Source organism: Ornithorhynchus anatinus, chromosome 4, assembly GCF_004115215.2.
Source record: "Ornithorhynchus anatinus isolate Pmale09 chromosome 4, mOrnAna1.pri.v4, whole genome shotgun sequence".
Lineage (NCBI taxonomy): Eukaryota > Metazoa > Chordata > Mammalia > Monotremata > Ornithorhynchidae > Ornithorhynchus > Ornithorhynchus anatinus.
The window spans coordinates 72,888,078-72,905,151 of NC_041731.1; the positions used below are offsets into that span (position 1 = coordinate 72,888,078).

The following is a 17,074-nucleotide window of genomic DNA, read 5'->3' on the forward strand; positions in this document are numbered from 1 at the left end:
CACAGAGAGGAAGAAAATAAGGAGCAGGAAGAGGAGATGCAGTAGCAGGAGAGGAGGAGAGAGTATGAAAGAGAGAGGGAAAGGACAGGAAGAGAGAGAAGGACAGGGAGAGGAGAAGGAGTTAGAGAGGGAAAAGGAAAGAGAGAACCTAGAGAGAGCCAGACCATTTTAGGTAAGATCTGTTTTGGCTATGAGAGACTTTGGAAATTGTCCATCTTCCTATTTCCTAATGGCAATGTGCTAAGGCTTCTGAACCTCCTTTATGGGGATATGCTATGGTTATGGAGTTCATATTCACCTTTTTTTCTCCCATATGTGAGTGGGAGAGTGTAAATTCCACTTTACAGTGTCAATTACAAGAGGCAGAAATAGAGTTATAGGGTATATTCCAGCTGAATTCAGAACTAATGAGAAAAGCTTCACTTGCTTAAGATGATTCTGATTTCCTATTCTCTCAAGGATCTAAATCACTCCCAGATAGTGTTTAGGGAGATGCATTATCTCCGTGTGACCTCTGGAGAATCATCTAAAGTATTTAGAGGATCATTAATGCCTATCTCACTTCAGGGAAGTAATTTAGTCGCTAGGGAGAGTAGAATTCACATTTGGCTCAGAACATATAAAACCCTTTAATCCTACATGCTCTTCTCTTAATCTGGAAATGCACACTTTCTCATTACAACTGAAAGGCTCTTCCCATTCTATTCTAGTAAAATAGGTTAGTTTCATGAAGGACCAACAATTTGCTGCTCTTTCTGCAGAAATGGCAGATTGTTTATAAAAATATTCACCAAGACGAAGATGAAGGTTCTGTTTTTTCCTGTGTTTTTAAAGTAATATACTCTATACTCTACTCTGCCAAAGTACAAATAGCCAATATTTCATCTTGCATTTCTAGACCACAGCTGCTGTTTGTAAACTTTGCGTCACTAATATTCTAACTGGAGCGAATGTAATAATGCCGTCCATTCCTTATTAGAAGAACCTTGGTGTAACTTATTTGATCTCTTCGCCATAAGAGCTGGCACAGAGCTTGTTAGAACATTGATTATGGAACCAAACTGAAGAGATTTTAGGCAATTTTTTTTTCTTATTCTCACCCCCTTGCCTGGTGTGGAAACATTTTCAAATGTAGTACATTACTATTCTTTTCTTACCTGCAAGGAGGCCACAATCCTTCACTGCCCTAATCTGATGCCCACTGGAAGTGGCAAATTGAGGAGCATGAATGGGGCTTTCAGTAATTTATTTCTACATTTAAACTTCGTTCTCGGGGCTTTTCCTTATGCACTTTAGACAAGGTGTCAAGCTCCTTACCAAGTATTCACCTGTGGAGGTGTGGTCTACAATGTGTGTTAACCCTGGTCAATTGAGCTTCAAGGCTCTACATCACCTTGCCCCTTCTTACCTCTCCTCCCTTCTCTCTTTCTACTGCCCACCCCGCACGCTCCGCTCCTCTGCCGCCCACCTCCTCACCGTCCCTCGGTCTCGCCTATCCCGCCGTCGACCCCTGGGCCACGTCCTCCCGCGGTCCTGGAATGCCCTCCCTCCTTACCTCCACCAAACTGATTCTCTTCCCCTCTTCAAAACCCTACTTAAAACTCACCTCCTCCAAGAGGCCTTCCCAGACTGAGCTCCTCTTCTCCCTCTACTCCCTCTGCCACCCCCCTTTACCTCTCCGCAGCGAAACCCTCTTTTTCCCCTTTTCCCTCTGCTCCTCCACCTCTCCCTTCCCATCCCCACAGCACTGTACTCATCTGCTCAACTGTATATATTTCCATTACCCTATTTATTTTGTTAATGAATTGTACATTGCCTTGATTCTATTTAGTTGCCATTGTTTTTACGAGATGTTCTTCCCCTTGTCTCTATTTATTGCCATTGTTCTTGTCAGTCCGTCTCCCCCGATTAGACTGTAAACCCGTCAAACGGCAGGGACTGTCTCTATCTGTTGCCGACTTGTTCATTCCAAGTGCTTAGTACAGTGCTCTGCACATAGTAAGCGCTCAATAAATACTATTGAATGAATGAATGAATTGAAAATTGGGGGAGGGGCTACTTCTGTCTAGATAGAGATTTGTTTTTTTTTTTTTTGGTTTTTTAAGTAGTTGTTGCTTTGGGAACATTTTCCCACCAAATCACCACTATAAGTTAAGTAACTGAAGAAAATCCTTGAGATTTAGTATTTAGTATAAAAATCTAATAAATTTAGTATAACAATGAAATGTCACAGTCCTATTCTCGGAGATATAGTTGCCTCCTTATAGTTATATGGAGTATAATAGTAGGTGACAAAATGTTAAAGATAAAATTCTAAAGATAAATCCTTATCATGGATATTTCTGTTGTTTTAGTCTACTAAACCATTCACTATGATTCAGTCTTGGGGGCTTTATGGAATTTTATTTAGCACATTTTAAAAGCACAGTTTGCAGTCGGAAAAGGGTTCTACTAGCATGAATATATTGCTGAGTAGTCACTCTATGAAATTATATTCATTCTACATTTTATACTTCCCAGATGGTATAGGTGTCCTTATTCTCTTGGTTCTTAGCAACACTCATGGTCCCCTTGGTGATAGTACAGCAGTTTGGTATAATGGATAGAGCACAGGCCTGGGAAACAGAGGGTCATAGGTTCTAATCCTGGCTCTGCCAACTTGTCTGCTGTGTGACTTGGGTAAATCTCTTTACTTCTCTTGGTCTAAATTCCCTCATCTGGAAAATTGGGATTAAGAATGTGAGCCTTATGTGGGACAGGGACCATGTCCAAACTGATTATAATAATAATTAGTATTATTATTACTAAACAGTATTGGATAATCTTAAACACATTGATTTAAGATCCAACCTTTTCAATAAGCAATCTATTGACAACCTATTTAAATTCCATCAATTCCAGATTGAAGTTTATTAAACAAATCTCCTCCCAACAAATGTCAATTTGCTACATTTAAGATATAGAGAAGCAAAGTGGCCTCCTAAAAGGAGCAGAGGCCTGGGAGTCAGTGGTACTGGGTTCTAATTCCTCTTTACCAATTGCCTGCTATGTGGCCTTGGGTGAGTAATTTTTTTTTTTGTGCCTCATTTTCCTCATCTGTAAAATAGGGATTGAATGCCTGGTCTCACTCCTCCTCAGAAAGTGAGGCTCAAGTGGGACAGGAATTGTGTCTGACCTGATTATTCTATAGCTACAGTAATGTTTAGTGCATAGTATTCTAATTCTTGGCACATAGTAAGCACTTAAATGCAAAATTATCATTATTACATGAAGGACACATTATTTTCCATGAAAACATATGTTTTGCTCATGTTTTACTATTTTTATTCTCTATAATAATAATAACTCCCCCTCTAGACTGTAAGCTCATTGTTGGGAGGAAATGGGTTAGTTATATTGTTCTTTCCCAAGTGCTTAGTACAGTGCTCTGCATTCAACAAGTGTTCAATAAATATAATAATAATTATGGTATTTGTTAAGTGCTTACTATGTGCCAAGGACTGTTCTAAGCTCTGGGGTAGATACTAGCTAATCACGTCATCCCAGTGGGCCTCACAGTATTAATCCCCATTTTTACAGTAACAGAGTAACTGAGGCCCAGAAAGTGGCTTGTCCAAGGCCACAGAGCAGAAAGTGGTAGAGTTGGGATTAGAACCCACTACTTCTGACTCCCAAGCCACTAGGCAATGATGCTTCTCTATGATTGATAATACATCATCACCCATATTGAGCAGTCCCTGAAAATACATCAAGTTTAAAAGAACAATTAGTGGATGGCTACTCTGGGCTAGCCTGTCACTTGTGGCGCCTAAGACCAATGCATGACCTGTGAGGAAGCTGCCTGGTGGAAATTAAGGGACCAGCAGGTAGAGCACCATCGGAGGGCAGGGAGGGGGTATTTCCTTTATATTTTCAGCAAGCTCCTATAGGCACTCATTTCCACATCTCCACCAGACCACATTTCAATTGCCACACTTCTTCTCTACTGGTCCTTCTCTACACTTCGCTCTGAAGATGTTTTGTTTCTTTATCCCACCCCCTCCAGGAAAGCAGAGGAGGCTGTGGGTTCAAATAAGGAAGAGAGCTTGCAGAAAAGTGACTGTTTAGGGTGTGTCTGGGGGTGCCTACAGTTGCCCCAAGGGCCCCCCTAAACCAGAAGTCCAGGGCTTTAGCTTTGCTAGTCCTTGTGCTCGTACAACCTGGCTTACCCCATTATGAGAATAAAAATAGAAGGAATAGACAAAATATTTAGTATAAAGATTCCCTCTTCTAGACTGATAAGGGATGAGAAGGTACTTAGAAGCCATCAACCCCAACACTTCCACAAAATCTCTAGATACACAAATCTCTTTCCCGCCACTTTTTGAAATACATTCATATATTCTTTCTGTTACTTATGATACATCCTAGTACTGGGGTTTATTTGATTTATGAACTCTTCTATTGTAAATATGTGAACACAAGCCCATTTATAGTTAATAGTCAAGGTATTGCCACGCTGTAAATTGAAATTCTTGAATTAAAATTCATGTCTGGCACTATCCTTATCACAAACTTTGCAACATGTGACCTGAGGATTGCTTCAAAGTCTTTAGAATTGCTATACTGATAGTCAGTGATCTTACAGACAAATATTTCAGAACTACAAAACTTTCCTTTCTATAGGAAAGCCTACTCACAATGTAATAATATTTAGGAGATGAGGATAGAATCAAGTTGTTCCTCTCAATTAGTAGATTAGGAATCAATTTTAATCATGGATCTTTATGATCATTATACCCTGAAGGATTTGACATTTTTAATTGTATGTTTCAAAATGAATTTAGACTTTTCCAAATAGTGAATGTTATCTTTGCATTATGCAATATGCAAATGCATTAGAAAGTTTTAAAAAAATCAAAGGTGCTTGTAGACACTTTTTCCAATGTACTCATTTATTTGTGATTCTAGTCTACTTTCCTATATCAAAATAAGACAGTGGAAAGAACACAGGCCTGAGAGTAAGGAGAACTGGGTTCTAATCCTGGCTCTGCCGCATGCCCATGCCCTTTAAAATGGGGATTAAGTATCTTTTTTTTAAAAAAAAAAATATGTATGTGTTACGTGCTTATTATGTGTCAAGCACTGTTCTAAGTTCTGGATAGATACAAGTCAATCAGGTTGGACACAGTCTCTGTCACTCATGGAACTTTCAGTCTAAGTACAAAATGAATCCCCATTTTAACTTTGAAGAACCTGAGGCACAGAGAAGTACAGTAACTTAACCGAGGTCACACAACAGGCAACTGGCAAAGCCAGCATACCTGTTATTCTTCTTCTAGACAAAGGTTCAGGGAGTGTGTCCAACCTGATTTTATTGTATCTACCCCAGTTGTTAGTAGAACTGTGCTTGACAAATATCACAATTATAAGCCATAGAAGTCAAATAAGTTATACTAACAAAACCTGCATAATGTGTTAGCACCTGAAGTAAAATCACTCTGTTCTTTTCTAACAATGCAACAAATTTTTACAAATACCATTTAAGAATCAATCATGAGATCTGCTGCAAAGAGATCTTAACATATTTAATGAGCTCAATCTTTTTCCATATTTTATAAATGACTCTGAATTCAGAGTTTTATAAAAGATTAAAAATTCAGTTCTGATCTAAAGACATAAAGGATTGGTGGCAGGAAACAAAGTAATTGCTTTACCTGTGTATTCTAGGTGAAATCCTGCAGCTGAAACACTAATATCTGACTGAAAATTTAAGTACAAATTGTTGGAAGTACTGTTCAGAAGATGTGGTATTGTAGTTCCTAAAATAAATAAAAATATGCATCAATTATTAATATACACTTTATTTGATTTAGCAAACATTTGATTTTAAAGTGTTGTTTAATTAGTTCATAGAATGCCCACCTCTGAATCACTAGAAATTAGAACAAGGATATAGAAATCTAAGCAAGGCCATTACACCTATAGAACAGTGATCCATCCAACTCAGTACTTTGTTTCTGAGCAGAGTAACTCTATGATAAAGTTTAGGATAAGTCTGCACTCATCTGTTTGCCTCTAATTTCTAGTTTAAAAACTTGTCTACCACTTTTTTTTATATTTAGTGATAATATCAACATTTTGATTGATGTGGTGCTTACCCACATCTAGAAATCCCACATCTCGAAATTCTCCAAATATTAATATGTCTTAAATCCCTCTTCTCTGAAACATCACTTCATCTGTGTCTCAAAACTCTAGCTCTCTGCATGCCACTTTAGTCTCAAGAGAGTTGTTGTTTTTGTCTTATGTTGTCGAGTTCTGTCTGATCCATAGCGACACCATGGACACATCTCTCCTGGAGCGTCCCACCTCCATTTGCAATCGTTCTTCTTGTGTATTCATAGAGTTTTCTTGGTAAAAAAATAAGGAAGCGGTTTACCATTGCCTCCTTCCACAGCGTAGACCTGAGTCTCCAACCTCGATTGGCTCCTGTGCCTCTGCTGCCCATCAAAGGTGAGCTTTGACTTGTAGCAGATTGCCTTCCACTTGCTAGCTACTGCCCAAGCTAGGAATCGAATGGATATGCCTTTGCTGGACTCTCCGTCCCATAGTTTAGACTGGTAGAGTACTGGAAATTCTCCAGATGTGACTCTGAGAAGTGCTCAAGAGAGTAATTGTACTATTTCAGTGAATTAAGTTCTCTAGGACCTTCCTACTAGTACTCTCAATTGATTCTATTGATTGCGCACCTACCGTGGAAAGAACAGGGTACTAAACATTTGGGAATATACAACAGAGTTGGTAGACACAATCCCCTGCCACCCCCACTGTCCGCATCCTGCTATTGGTACTAACATTTATCATGGTGAATGAATCATCATCCCTCGACCCCCAAACAATTTATATAACACGTCTTGGCAGGTAAACACTATGGGGTCTTTCCAGATGTCACAAACCCAGTGTCTAGGAGCCTAAAGATTGAATTACTCACTACCACCACCCGCTTCTACCTAGCCAGAGAAGAAGCTCTCTTGTCAAGAAGGCAACCTCCGTTGAAAGGTAGCTATAGCCTATTTGAGGGTTTGATCCCTCTGCTCCAGTTTAATACACACTTTTTTTACATTTACTTTATCCTCAGCAGTATGAGGCCTATTAAATAGAAATGGGACTGCTCTGCAATGTCTCACTAGAAGTGATAGCATTTATTAGATGGGGGTACAGCTTACATAAGAGGCATTTGGTTGGCTTATAAATTTGTCTGGGCATTCTATCAGTTCTACCAATCCCAAGGTAAAAGGATGGAATTACATTCTAAATGGAACTAAAATCTAACACAGCACCGTCTCCGTCTGCCACTTGGTCAGTGGTCAATTTGGTGCCACAAGTGGCTTGTGTTCCTTCCTCTCAAACTTCTGGAAAGTCCTGCTTCCCACTTCATTGGTGCTGCACCCTGATTGGAAGATCAGGCAATCTAGTAATATAAACTATGAGACAATCCAACAGTAGTCATTATTAAATGCTCACTTACCCTTCATCTTGAAGAAATTTTCCTGATTCACGTTTTATAAATCAAAATGCACAAACTCATCATGGAACAAAATGTACTTGCTTTCTGAGATTTGGGAGCTGTTTGCCTTGTGAATCTACCTACAGTATCCTATTCTATTATGTTTGAGCCCTCTAGTCTCTTTGTGTCCTCTAGTCCATTTAAATATAAATCTTTCTGATTAATTTTCCATTATTTAAGAGCTGGTTGGTGACCTTTATCAAAGCACAAGCACGGGCAGGAAGAGGTGAGAACAAAACTCAAGCATTTTGCTGGAAAGGAATGAAAACAAATGGGCTAAAATAAGATGTTTTAATTTTCTATGAATTTTAGTTATATATATTACCTTTGCCATCCATTACTATGGCTCATCCTTATAACAATAAGACCTTCTAGAAGAGTGTTTAAAAGGAGGTAAACCCTCAATGCTTTCTAAATTTGTGTCAATGATTCATTTTTTGCAAGAGAGTTGAAATTAAAATTCATCTTAGAGATTTGTATATACAGCCCACTAATTCTTCTATTTGTGTTTTTTGGGGGGGGTATCTGTTAAGTACTTACTATGTGTCAAACCCTTTATAAGTTCTGGGGTTGATATGAGTTAATAATAATAATGATAATAATGCTACTTATTAAATGTTTATAATGTGCCAAGCACTGTTCTGAGTATTGGGGGGATATACAAGTTTATCAGGTTGTCCCAGGTGGGTCTTACAGTCTTAATCCCCATTTTCCAGATGAGATAACTGAAGCACAGAGAGGTTAAGTGACTTTCCCAAAGTCACACAGCTTACAAGTTGGGGAACTGGGATTAGAACGCAAGACCTCTGACTCCCAAGCCCGGGCTCTTTCCACTAAACCTCTCTGCCAGACACAGCCCCAGTCTCAAATAAGGCTCACAGTCAAAGAAGAGTATTGAAATCTGTTTATAGTTGAGGAAACTGAGGCACAAAATGTTAAGTGACTTGCCCAAGGTCACACAGCAGGCAAGGGGCAGAGCTGGCATTAGAACCTAGGTTCTCTGACTCCCACACCTATGCTCATTCCACTTGACCATGGTGCTTCCCCACGTAACACAGGGAAGTGCCATGCAGGAGAATTGGATCTTGAGAACAACTTGGAATCAATCAATCAATGGGATTTATTGCTTGCTTACTATGTGCAGAGCACTGTACTAAGTGCTTGGGAGAATACAATACAACAGCATTAACAGACGCATTCCCTGCCCATAACACACTTACAGTCAAGAGGACCAGGGCATAAAGAATGGTGGGATCTGCAATTTCCCTACTACAGCTCTTCTTATATTCAAAACCCTTCTTAAAGAGCCCTCCTCCCAGGAGATTCCATCCTGTCCTGCCTTCTATCCCTGGAATGAAACAAAAATCATCTATGAAGACTGGGTCTGCAATAGGGGTTGCAGTGGAAATAGGTTTATCCTGAACTCTGAGCAATGAGGAACCTGAAATTCGGCTCCCCTAGCCACAGCTCCCTACTGACCTTTTTTTTTTATCTTATGTATTTGTCAATGTTGTACTTTAATGTTTTATCATTTCTAATGTATATGTCCCCAGTCTCTCCTTTTAGCCTATAGTCTTTAATTGTAAGCACCCACAGGACAGGGATGATGTCTAATTCCCACCTGTGTATGCTCTCCTAGTGGTCAGTATAATCCTCTGCACACAGTAAAAGGTTAATGAGTATTATTGTTACTATGCCCTTGCTCCACATAACATATCATAAAAATCATATTTTCCACCAGAAAGTATTTCCATAGCCCAAAGTTCCTTTCCTTCACACAGACAACTAACATTCACTAACATTTTTTCAGGTGGATATCTAAACTTCAGAGATATACAAGAGAAGAGCCTTCATAAGCTCCATAATTGTGCTTCAGGGTGTAAAAGAGGAAGTCCTTAATTACAGCTCAACAAATTCCATCCTTTTGCAACTTAATTCCTTTTCCTACTTGTCTTTGGAAATAGAGAAAATTCCCACTACTTTCCCTAAAATAACTCCCTTACCACCAATAATTTAAAGCCAGTACTAACTCTACCAATTCTGTTGTACATAATAAGTACAGTGCCTACAGTATGAGGCCAGGTATGACTATTCAAGCATCTATTTTTCATCTCTTTTCTTTCTGTGCTAAAATTTCAGCCACAGCCCCAAATCCTCAGTGGTCTAAGAGCATTTCTTGTCATTTTTGAACCACTTTATTTATTTGAGCCACAGTGACCCCTGAAACAGAGTATGGCTGCAAATATCACCTATATGACTGCAGGAAAGAATGACATTAACATGTGGATTTTGACCTTAAATTTCATATTGAATTAACTTTCAATTCTTTCGCTAAATACAGAAGCAGTGTGGCCTAATGCCAAGCCCGGACTTGGGAGTGTCTGAACGTGGGTTCTAATCCCGGCTCTGCCACTTGTCTGCTGTGTGACCTTGAGCAAGCCACTTAATTTCTCTATGCCTCAGTTCCCTCATCTGTAAAATGTGGAGTAAGACCGTGAGACCCAAGTCAAATGGGACAACCTGATTACCTGTATCTACCCCAGAACTTAGAACAGTGCTTGGCACATAGTAAGCACTTAACAAATACCCAAATTATTAATTATTATTATTACTATTTATGAAAAGAGAACAGGCCTAGAAGTCAGAGGATCTGAGTTCTAATACCAGCTCCATCACTTGTCTGCTGTGAAACCTTGGACAAGTGACTTAACTTCGCTGTGCCTCAGCTACGTCATCTGTAAAATGGGGATTAAGACTGTGTCCAACCTGATAAATTTGTATCTAACCCTGAGTTTAACACAGTTCCTGATACATAGTAAGCCCTTAACAAATACCATTTAAATAAAAAAAAAGATTTTGGTTTCCACACAAACAGCTTAAAAAATTATCCTAGCATATCATTCCAGAATAGTTAGTGGTCAGTTCCAGGAAAGTTGTGGAAATAAACTCGGAATAGTTCCAGATGGTAATTATTTTTAAGGGAATCTATAATTATGAGGTGCTGTCAATACATTACCTGAATAACTTCCCAGTCTTGGAGCATTATTGTCTCCTCCATCATAAAAATCCAGAGAATCCCAATTATGTTCGGTGGCAAAACTGACCACTTGTACCTGAAAAATGAATGCACTAGTCAGAAAATTAATATTCTCATTTTGCACTCTAAGTAACTGGATCTCTGATTTTTAAAATATTTGCATTCACATCTGATTTATACAGGAAGAAATATTCCAAACAATTAGTGGATTAGGTGCTAAATTTTGGACCATATATCCTAAATACTATAGTTGCCTTATTAATGGTAGTATTAAAGTCTTTCTCAGTCCAATATTTTAGATAATGCACAAAGGCAGCTGGAGAGGAATCTGTTAAAGTCCTTACCAAATTATGCCAACAGGTATGGCTAACCACTCAATGGCCATCTGATTGGAAGAGATCAATTTGTGTTCCAACACTGAAGAAATGAGATATAACTAAATTTGACAATGATTGTACTGTTTCCTTGATCTCAAATGCCATCAAAGTATTGTCAAAAGTTATACAGCATTGAATGGAGACCTACATGGAACACAAATTGCCCGATGTTCAAGCAGGTCTCTGGAAAGAACAAGGGGTGGGAGATGTTACTGCTGATGTCCACTTGATAATTGAAGGGACAAGACAGTATCAAAAGGAAGTCAACATGTACTTCATTGATTATAGTAGGGCCTTTGACTGCATGGATCACAAGAAACTCTGGAGCACATTAAGGAAAATGGGCATGCCGGACCATTTAATTACATTAGTACTTAACCAGTTGGCTGAACAGGAGGCAACAATAAGAACAGGATATGGAGAGACAGACTGATTTTTCATTAGTGAGGGTGTGAGACAAAGATGAATTTTATCGCCTTATCTGTTCATCCTTTATACTGAATACATAATGAGAAAAGCTGGAGTGGATGAAGATGAATGGGGAGTAAAGATTGGAGGAAGGAATATAAACAACTTTCTTTATATGATGATACTACCCTACTAGCAGAGAGTGAAGAAGATTTGATGGGCTTATAATTAAAAGTTAAGGAACAGAGCGAAAAGATGGGCCTGCGTTTGAATGTCAAGAAAACAAAGATCATGACAACCCAAAGTTTTAACACATTTGTAGGGAACGGATAGAAGACTGAAAAAGTTGACCTTCTCTACTGGGATCGTTAATAATAAATGAACTAGTAGTCAAGAAATGTGGTAGATTAATGTTAGGAAGACTTGCTATGAAGAGTCTGGGAAATGCAATGAAATATGTTGATATAACAATTGCCACAAAACTACAAATGATCAATTATGTGGTGTTTCCGGTGACAAAGTATGGATCTGAAAGCTGGACAGTGAAAAAGCAGAATAGACAGAGCACTGACACTTTTGAAATGTGGTGCTGGAGAAAGCTTTTGCAAAATCCATGGACTGCCTAAAAGAAAACCAATGGATTATGGAGCAAATTAAGCCAAAGTGGTCTTTGGAAGGCCAAATTACTCTACTTAGATTAGCATATTTTGGACACATAATCAGGAGTCTCTGGAGAGGATACTAATGCTAGGAAAAGAACAGGGAAAACATGGAAAAGTCAGACAAGCAGCTAGAAGGATAGAAACCATAATAATGATAACGGAAGAACCATTTAGCAAGGTTATGGATTATGGCAGAAGACAGGACTTTCTGGAGAAAATATATCCATAGAGTCACTATGAATCAGAAACAATTTGAGGGCACTTGATAATAATAATACATAAAGCCTGTCAGAATTGTCTTCACAAAATGTTTCATGTCAACCACAAAATACATGGGTTCAGCATTACTCCAAAACTGGGATACTGCCTATACCTAGAATTCTATATCAAATCATTCTTAGCTCTCCCTACTTCAGTTGATTCAGGGTCTGGGGACAGATAGCAGCTCCCTTTACCCTTCCCTCCCCCAAATTAATTGGGTGAAGATCTATTTGTTCCACTGGAATGGGTGTGGGGAGTAGAAATTGAGAGCTGTAGATATACAACTTTGAGCCCCACCCACCACTCTGAAACTGAAATCTACAGCAAGGTGTTCGTCTTTCCTCAAGTCTCCCTCCCACCACCCAACTACTGTTGAAGTGCAGATTCTGCTGCTGGAGTGGCAGAAACACACCTCCCCAACTTTAAAAGGAGGGCTCTGCTTATGAGGTGAAGAGCCTGAAGTCTATGCTCTCCCAGCAGTGAAATACTGTTGTTTTTTATTGTTTTGTTATTTTGTTTTTGTTAGGGTTGTTTCTATAAAATGTTCCTTATTATTTCTTTCCTTGAGCGTCTGTTTTTAGTTTATTTCCTTAAAGATTTTGAATCCTCTGAGGGTCGAGGAAAGTGAATTAATTAAGGTTTTTGGGCCTTTTCCCAATTAATACAGGGTTTTGCACAGTTATAAACGTTTTTATAATATATAATGATCATATTCCATTAAACAATGTCACAGTCAGGCAGGAACCATTTCTAGAGTAACAGGATTTTTTTGAGAAGTTGACTGGGGTTTTCTGAGGTACTCATATAATCCTTTCCTTCCTGAACCCATGTTCCTGGCTTTTAAGCTCTGCAAAAAGCAGTTATTGCAATTCCACTGGCTTCAGGAGTGTACAGATTATTTAAGGAGAGAACATGCTGTAGCAAATATGGCCATTGCTTTCTGCTTTTTGACTTTCCAGACAAAACAATTTTAGAAAAAAATGAATGTGAGTTAACTAGATTTGAATCTTCTCTATTTTCTTCATTCTGTCCACCTCCCATTGCTTTACCTCATTACTGCAATGAAAATTGGACTAAGTCAATTCAGTAGGAAAATAATGGTCATTTCCATATATGCTGTTGTAAGCTGAAGCTGGTCCACACAAGCTTGCAAGAAGCCACAGTTATATTTGGAACCTTTGAAAACCGACTATTAACATCTGTGCCGCAAACTCGTTAAAAATAAAAACTTCCTATATTTTGGCTAAATGATTTATTCATTCATGGATTGTCATTTGATGAATACTTCCCCATTACACCTTACCACAATATAGCACACATACCCTGCCCACAACAAGCTTACAGTCTAGAGTGAGTAGATAGGTGGGGGAGAGTCAATACTTAACTGGCACTTGTGTTATTCTGCTATGTGGTTTAAAGACATGTGGACTCCGACAAGAAGGATGGAAAGAGAGACAGCAGCAATGGGTGACAGGGAGGAAACCCTGGGAGAAAGATAATTATTGGAGATTGGCCTGACAGAGACAGGATGGTTCCAGAAACTACTTGGAAATCCTTTGGTTGATGCATGTGGTCATTATAGACCATTTCTATGACAAGGTTTTTTTATTGAAAATTTCCTTAATGGACTCATAAAGAAATAATGCCTTCCTCACTTTGATGAAATGATATTCACTTTATCTTCATGACATCCACAACATCTGTAACTATAAATTATTCTTATATACCTTTTACCTCTCCTTTAATATTAATACCTCAGTAGAACCTAGCATCTTATTACAGCTTCTTACAGCTATGGATAGTGATTCCCCCATATGGAACGTCAGAGGCTTCAACTGTTTCACAGTCCATCAGTACCTGATAATAGTTCAAACTGCTCTAACAATATAGTCTGCTTTCTTTTGGATTCCATAGTTTTGCTTATCTCTCCTTGTGAGAAGCTGCATGGCCTAGTGGATAGAGCACAGGCCTGGGGTCAGGAGGACCCGGGTTCTAGTTCTGGCAGTGCCAGTTCCCTGCTATGGGACCTTGGGCAAACCATTTAATTTCTCCATTCCTCAGTTACCTCATCTGTAAAATGGTGATTAAGAATGTGAACCCCATTTGGGACATGGACTGTGTCCAACAAAAACACCATGATTACTATTATTATTATTTGTAAGGTTGTAATGTTGGACTGATTGTCCTGCCAGAGCAGTGAGAATCCAAAAATACACTACTTTAGTCATAATATTCAAGTACTCTTGCTTTTTCATCACCTGTGTTTGCCCTGGCTATTTTTTTCCTATTGTCATATACTTTTGTGTCTAGCTCTAGTCCTCTCCCCTGCTTATTCATAGACAGTAAATTCCTCAGTGGGCTTGGGACCATGTCTGCTTTGTCATTGTTGAAACTTTTTCCCATAGTTTATGCTCAAGGGCTCAAGATAGAGCACTGGAGAAATGAATGAGCCATGTCAAGTTCACTCCATTGCTCAAAATAAAAGGTTGGTACCTACAAATATAGTGAGGTAAGTTCTAAGTAGGTGAATACTAGATTGATGTGGATAATAACTCAGTCTTAGAAACATTGATCATTAAAATGATTTAAAAGGATATGGCCCCAGTGTTAATCAAATGGGCCTCAAATGTTAATCAAAGTTACAGAAATAAGATTGTCTAGAATGCCCTTTAAACAATGTATTACAATCCTGGATAGCATTATTTCAGTTAGTGCTCTCTTTTCAAGGAACACATCCTGAGCATGAAGTAGGACACTGCTCCCAAACAACAATCTGAGAAGCAGTATGGCCTAGTAGATAGAGCATGGGCCTGGTGGTCAGAAGAACCTAAGTTTTAATCCGAGTTCCAGCACTTGTCTGCTCTGTGAACTTGGACAAATCACTTCACTTCTCTATGCCTCAGTTATCTCATCTGTAAAATGGGGATTAAGACTGTGAGCCCCACGTGGGAAATGCCCTGTGTCCAACCCAGTTATCTGGTATCTATCCCAGTGCTTAGAAGAGTGCCTGGCACATAGTAAACACTTAACAAATGCCATTTTACAAAAAAATAGAAAAGAAATCTGATTAGCTTATATCTGTCCCGGTGCTTAGTACAGTGCATTTCACATAGTAAGCATTTAAAAAGTACCATGAAACAAATGAATCATGGTCTAGTGGTTAGGATTCCTGGTTTTCAGCCAGGTGGCCAGGGTTCGACTCCTGTATGGGAATGGTGAGTTTTTTTTGAGAATTAGTGTGGCTCACTGGAAAGAGCCTGGGCTTGGGAGTCAGATGTCATGGGTTCTGATCCTGCCTCCCCCACTTGCCAGCTGTGTGACTTTCGGCAAGTCACTTAAATTCTCTGTGTCTCAGTTACCTCATCTGTAAAATGGGGATTAAAACTGTAAGCTCCACATGCGACAACCTGATCACCTTTTATCCACCCCCAGCACTTAGAACAGTGCTTTGCACATAGTAAGCACTTAACAAATACCACAATTATACATGTCTAAAACTGAGCTCCTTATCTTCCCTCTCAAACCCTGTCCTCTCCCTGACTTCACTGTCACTTTGGATGGCACGACCATCCTTCCCGTCTCACAGGCCCATAACCTTGGTGTCATCCTTGACTCAGCCCACATATCCAATCCATCACCAACACCTGTCGGTCTCACCTTCACAATATTGCCAAGATCTTCCCTTTCCTCTCTATCCAAACGGCTATTTTACTGGTGCAGGCTCTCATAACGTCCCGGCTGGATTACTGTGTCAGCCTTCTCTCTGATCTCCCTTCCTCTTGTCTCTCCCCGCTCCAGTCTATTCTTCACTCTGCTGCCCGGCTCATCTTCCTGCAGAAACGCTCTGGGCATGTCACTCCCCTTCTTAAAAACCTCTAGTGGTTGCCCATCAACCTCCGCACGAAACAAAAACTTCTCACTCTAGGCTTCAAGGCTCTCCATCACTGTGCCTTTTTCTCGTCTGTCCCGCCGTCGACCCCGGCCCACGTCCTCCCGCTGTCCTGGAATGCCCTCCCTCCTCACCTCCGCCAAACTAACTCTCTTCCCCTCTTCAAAGCCCTACTGAGAGCTCACCTCCTCCAGGAGGCCTTCCCAGAATGAGCCCCCCTTTCCCTCGGCTCCTCCTCCCCTACCCAGTCCCCCCCTCTCCTGCTCTCTGGTCTTCCCCCTTTCCCTCCTCTCAGCACTGTGCATATTTGTATATATCATTTATTACCCTATTTATTTTGTTAATGACGTGTATATCTCTATGCTTCTATTTATCTTGATAATGTTTTGTTTTGTTCTGTTTTGCTTTGCTTTGCTGCCTGTCTCTGACATTTAGACTGTGAGCCCATTATTGGGCAGGGATTGTCTCCATCTGTTGCCGAATTGTCCATTCCAAGTGCTTAGTTCAGTGCTCTGCACAGAATAAGCGCTCAATAAATACTATTGAATGAATTAATGAATCTCTTCTTGTGAACCATTTTATGGTAGTGAGTGATATAGAGAGATGTGCTCATTCTTACAGGACACAACAGAAGGAGAGTAGAGAGTGAACAGAATCCCAAGAGGGAGTCCTTGAAATCAGATGTCTGGAATTGGGGTATCCCTCTCCTTCCCTGCCACCGGAGAGAAGCCTTGTCACCTCATTGGAGCCAGGGGCGTGGGCTGAAGTCTGAAAACACATGTCTCAGAGAGGCTTGTATCATCATAGCTCCAGGGTCATAGGAAGACTGTGATATCTCCCCACCTTCTTCCCACCATCTCCAGGAAAAAAACCATGCTTGGCAAAAGACTG

At 39.8% G+C, this 17,074-nt stretch overlaps 1 protein-coding gene across 1 annotated transcript in view; it reads right to left on the minus strand.

Moving 5' to 3' along the window:
* Nucleotides 1–17,074, minus strand: part of CSMD3 (CUB and Sushi multiple domains 3) — a 778,187-nt gene that overhangs the window by 122,931 nt on the left and 638,182 nt on the right. The window contains 2 exon segments of the mRNA XM_029063925.2: nucleotides 5,697–5,801; nucleotides 10,566–10,662. Coding sequence (XP_028919758.1) covers nucleotides 5,697–5,801; nucleotides 10,566–10,662 — 202 coding nt within the window.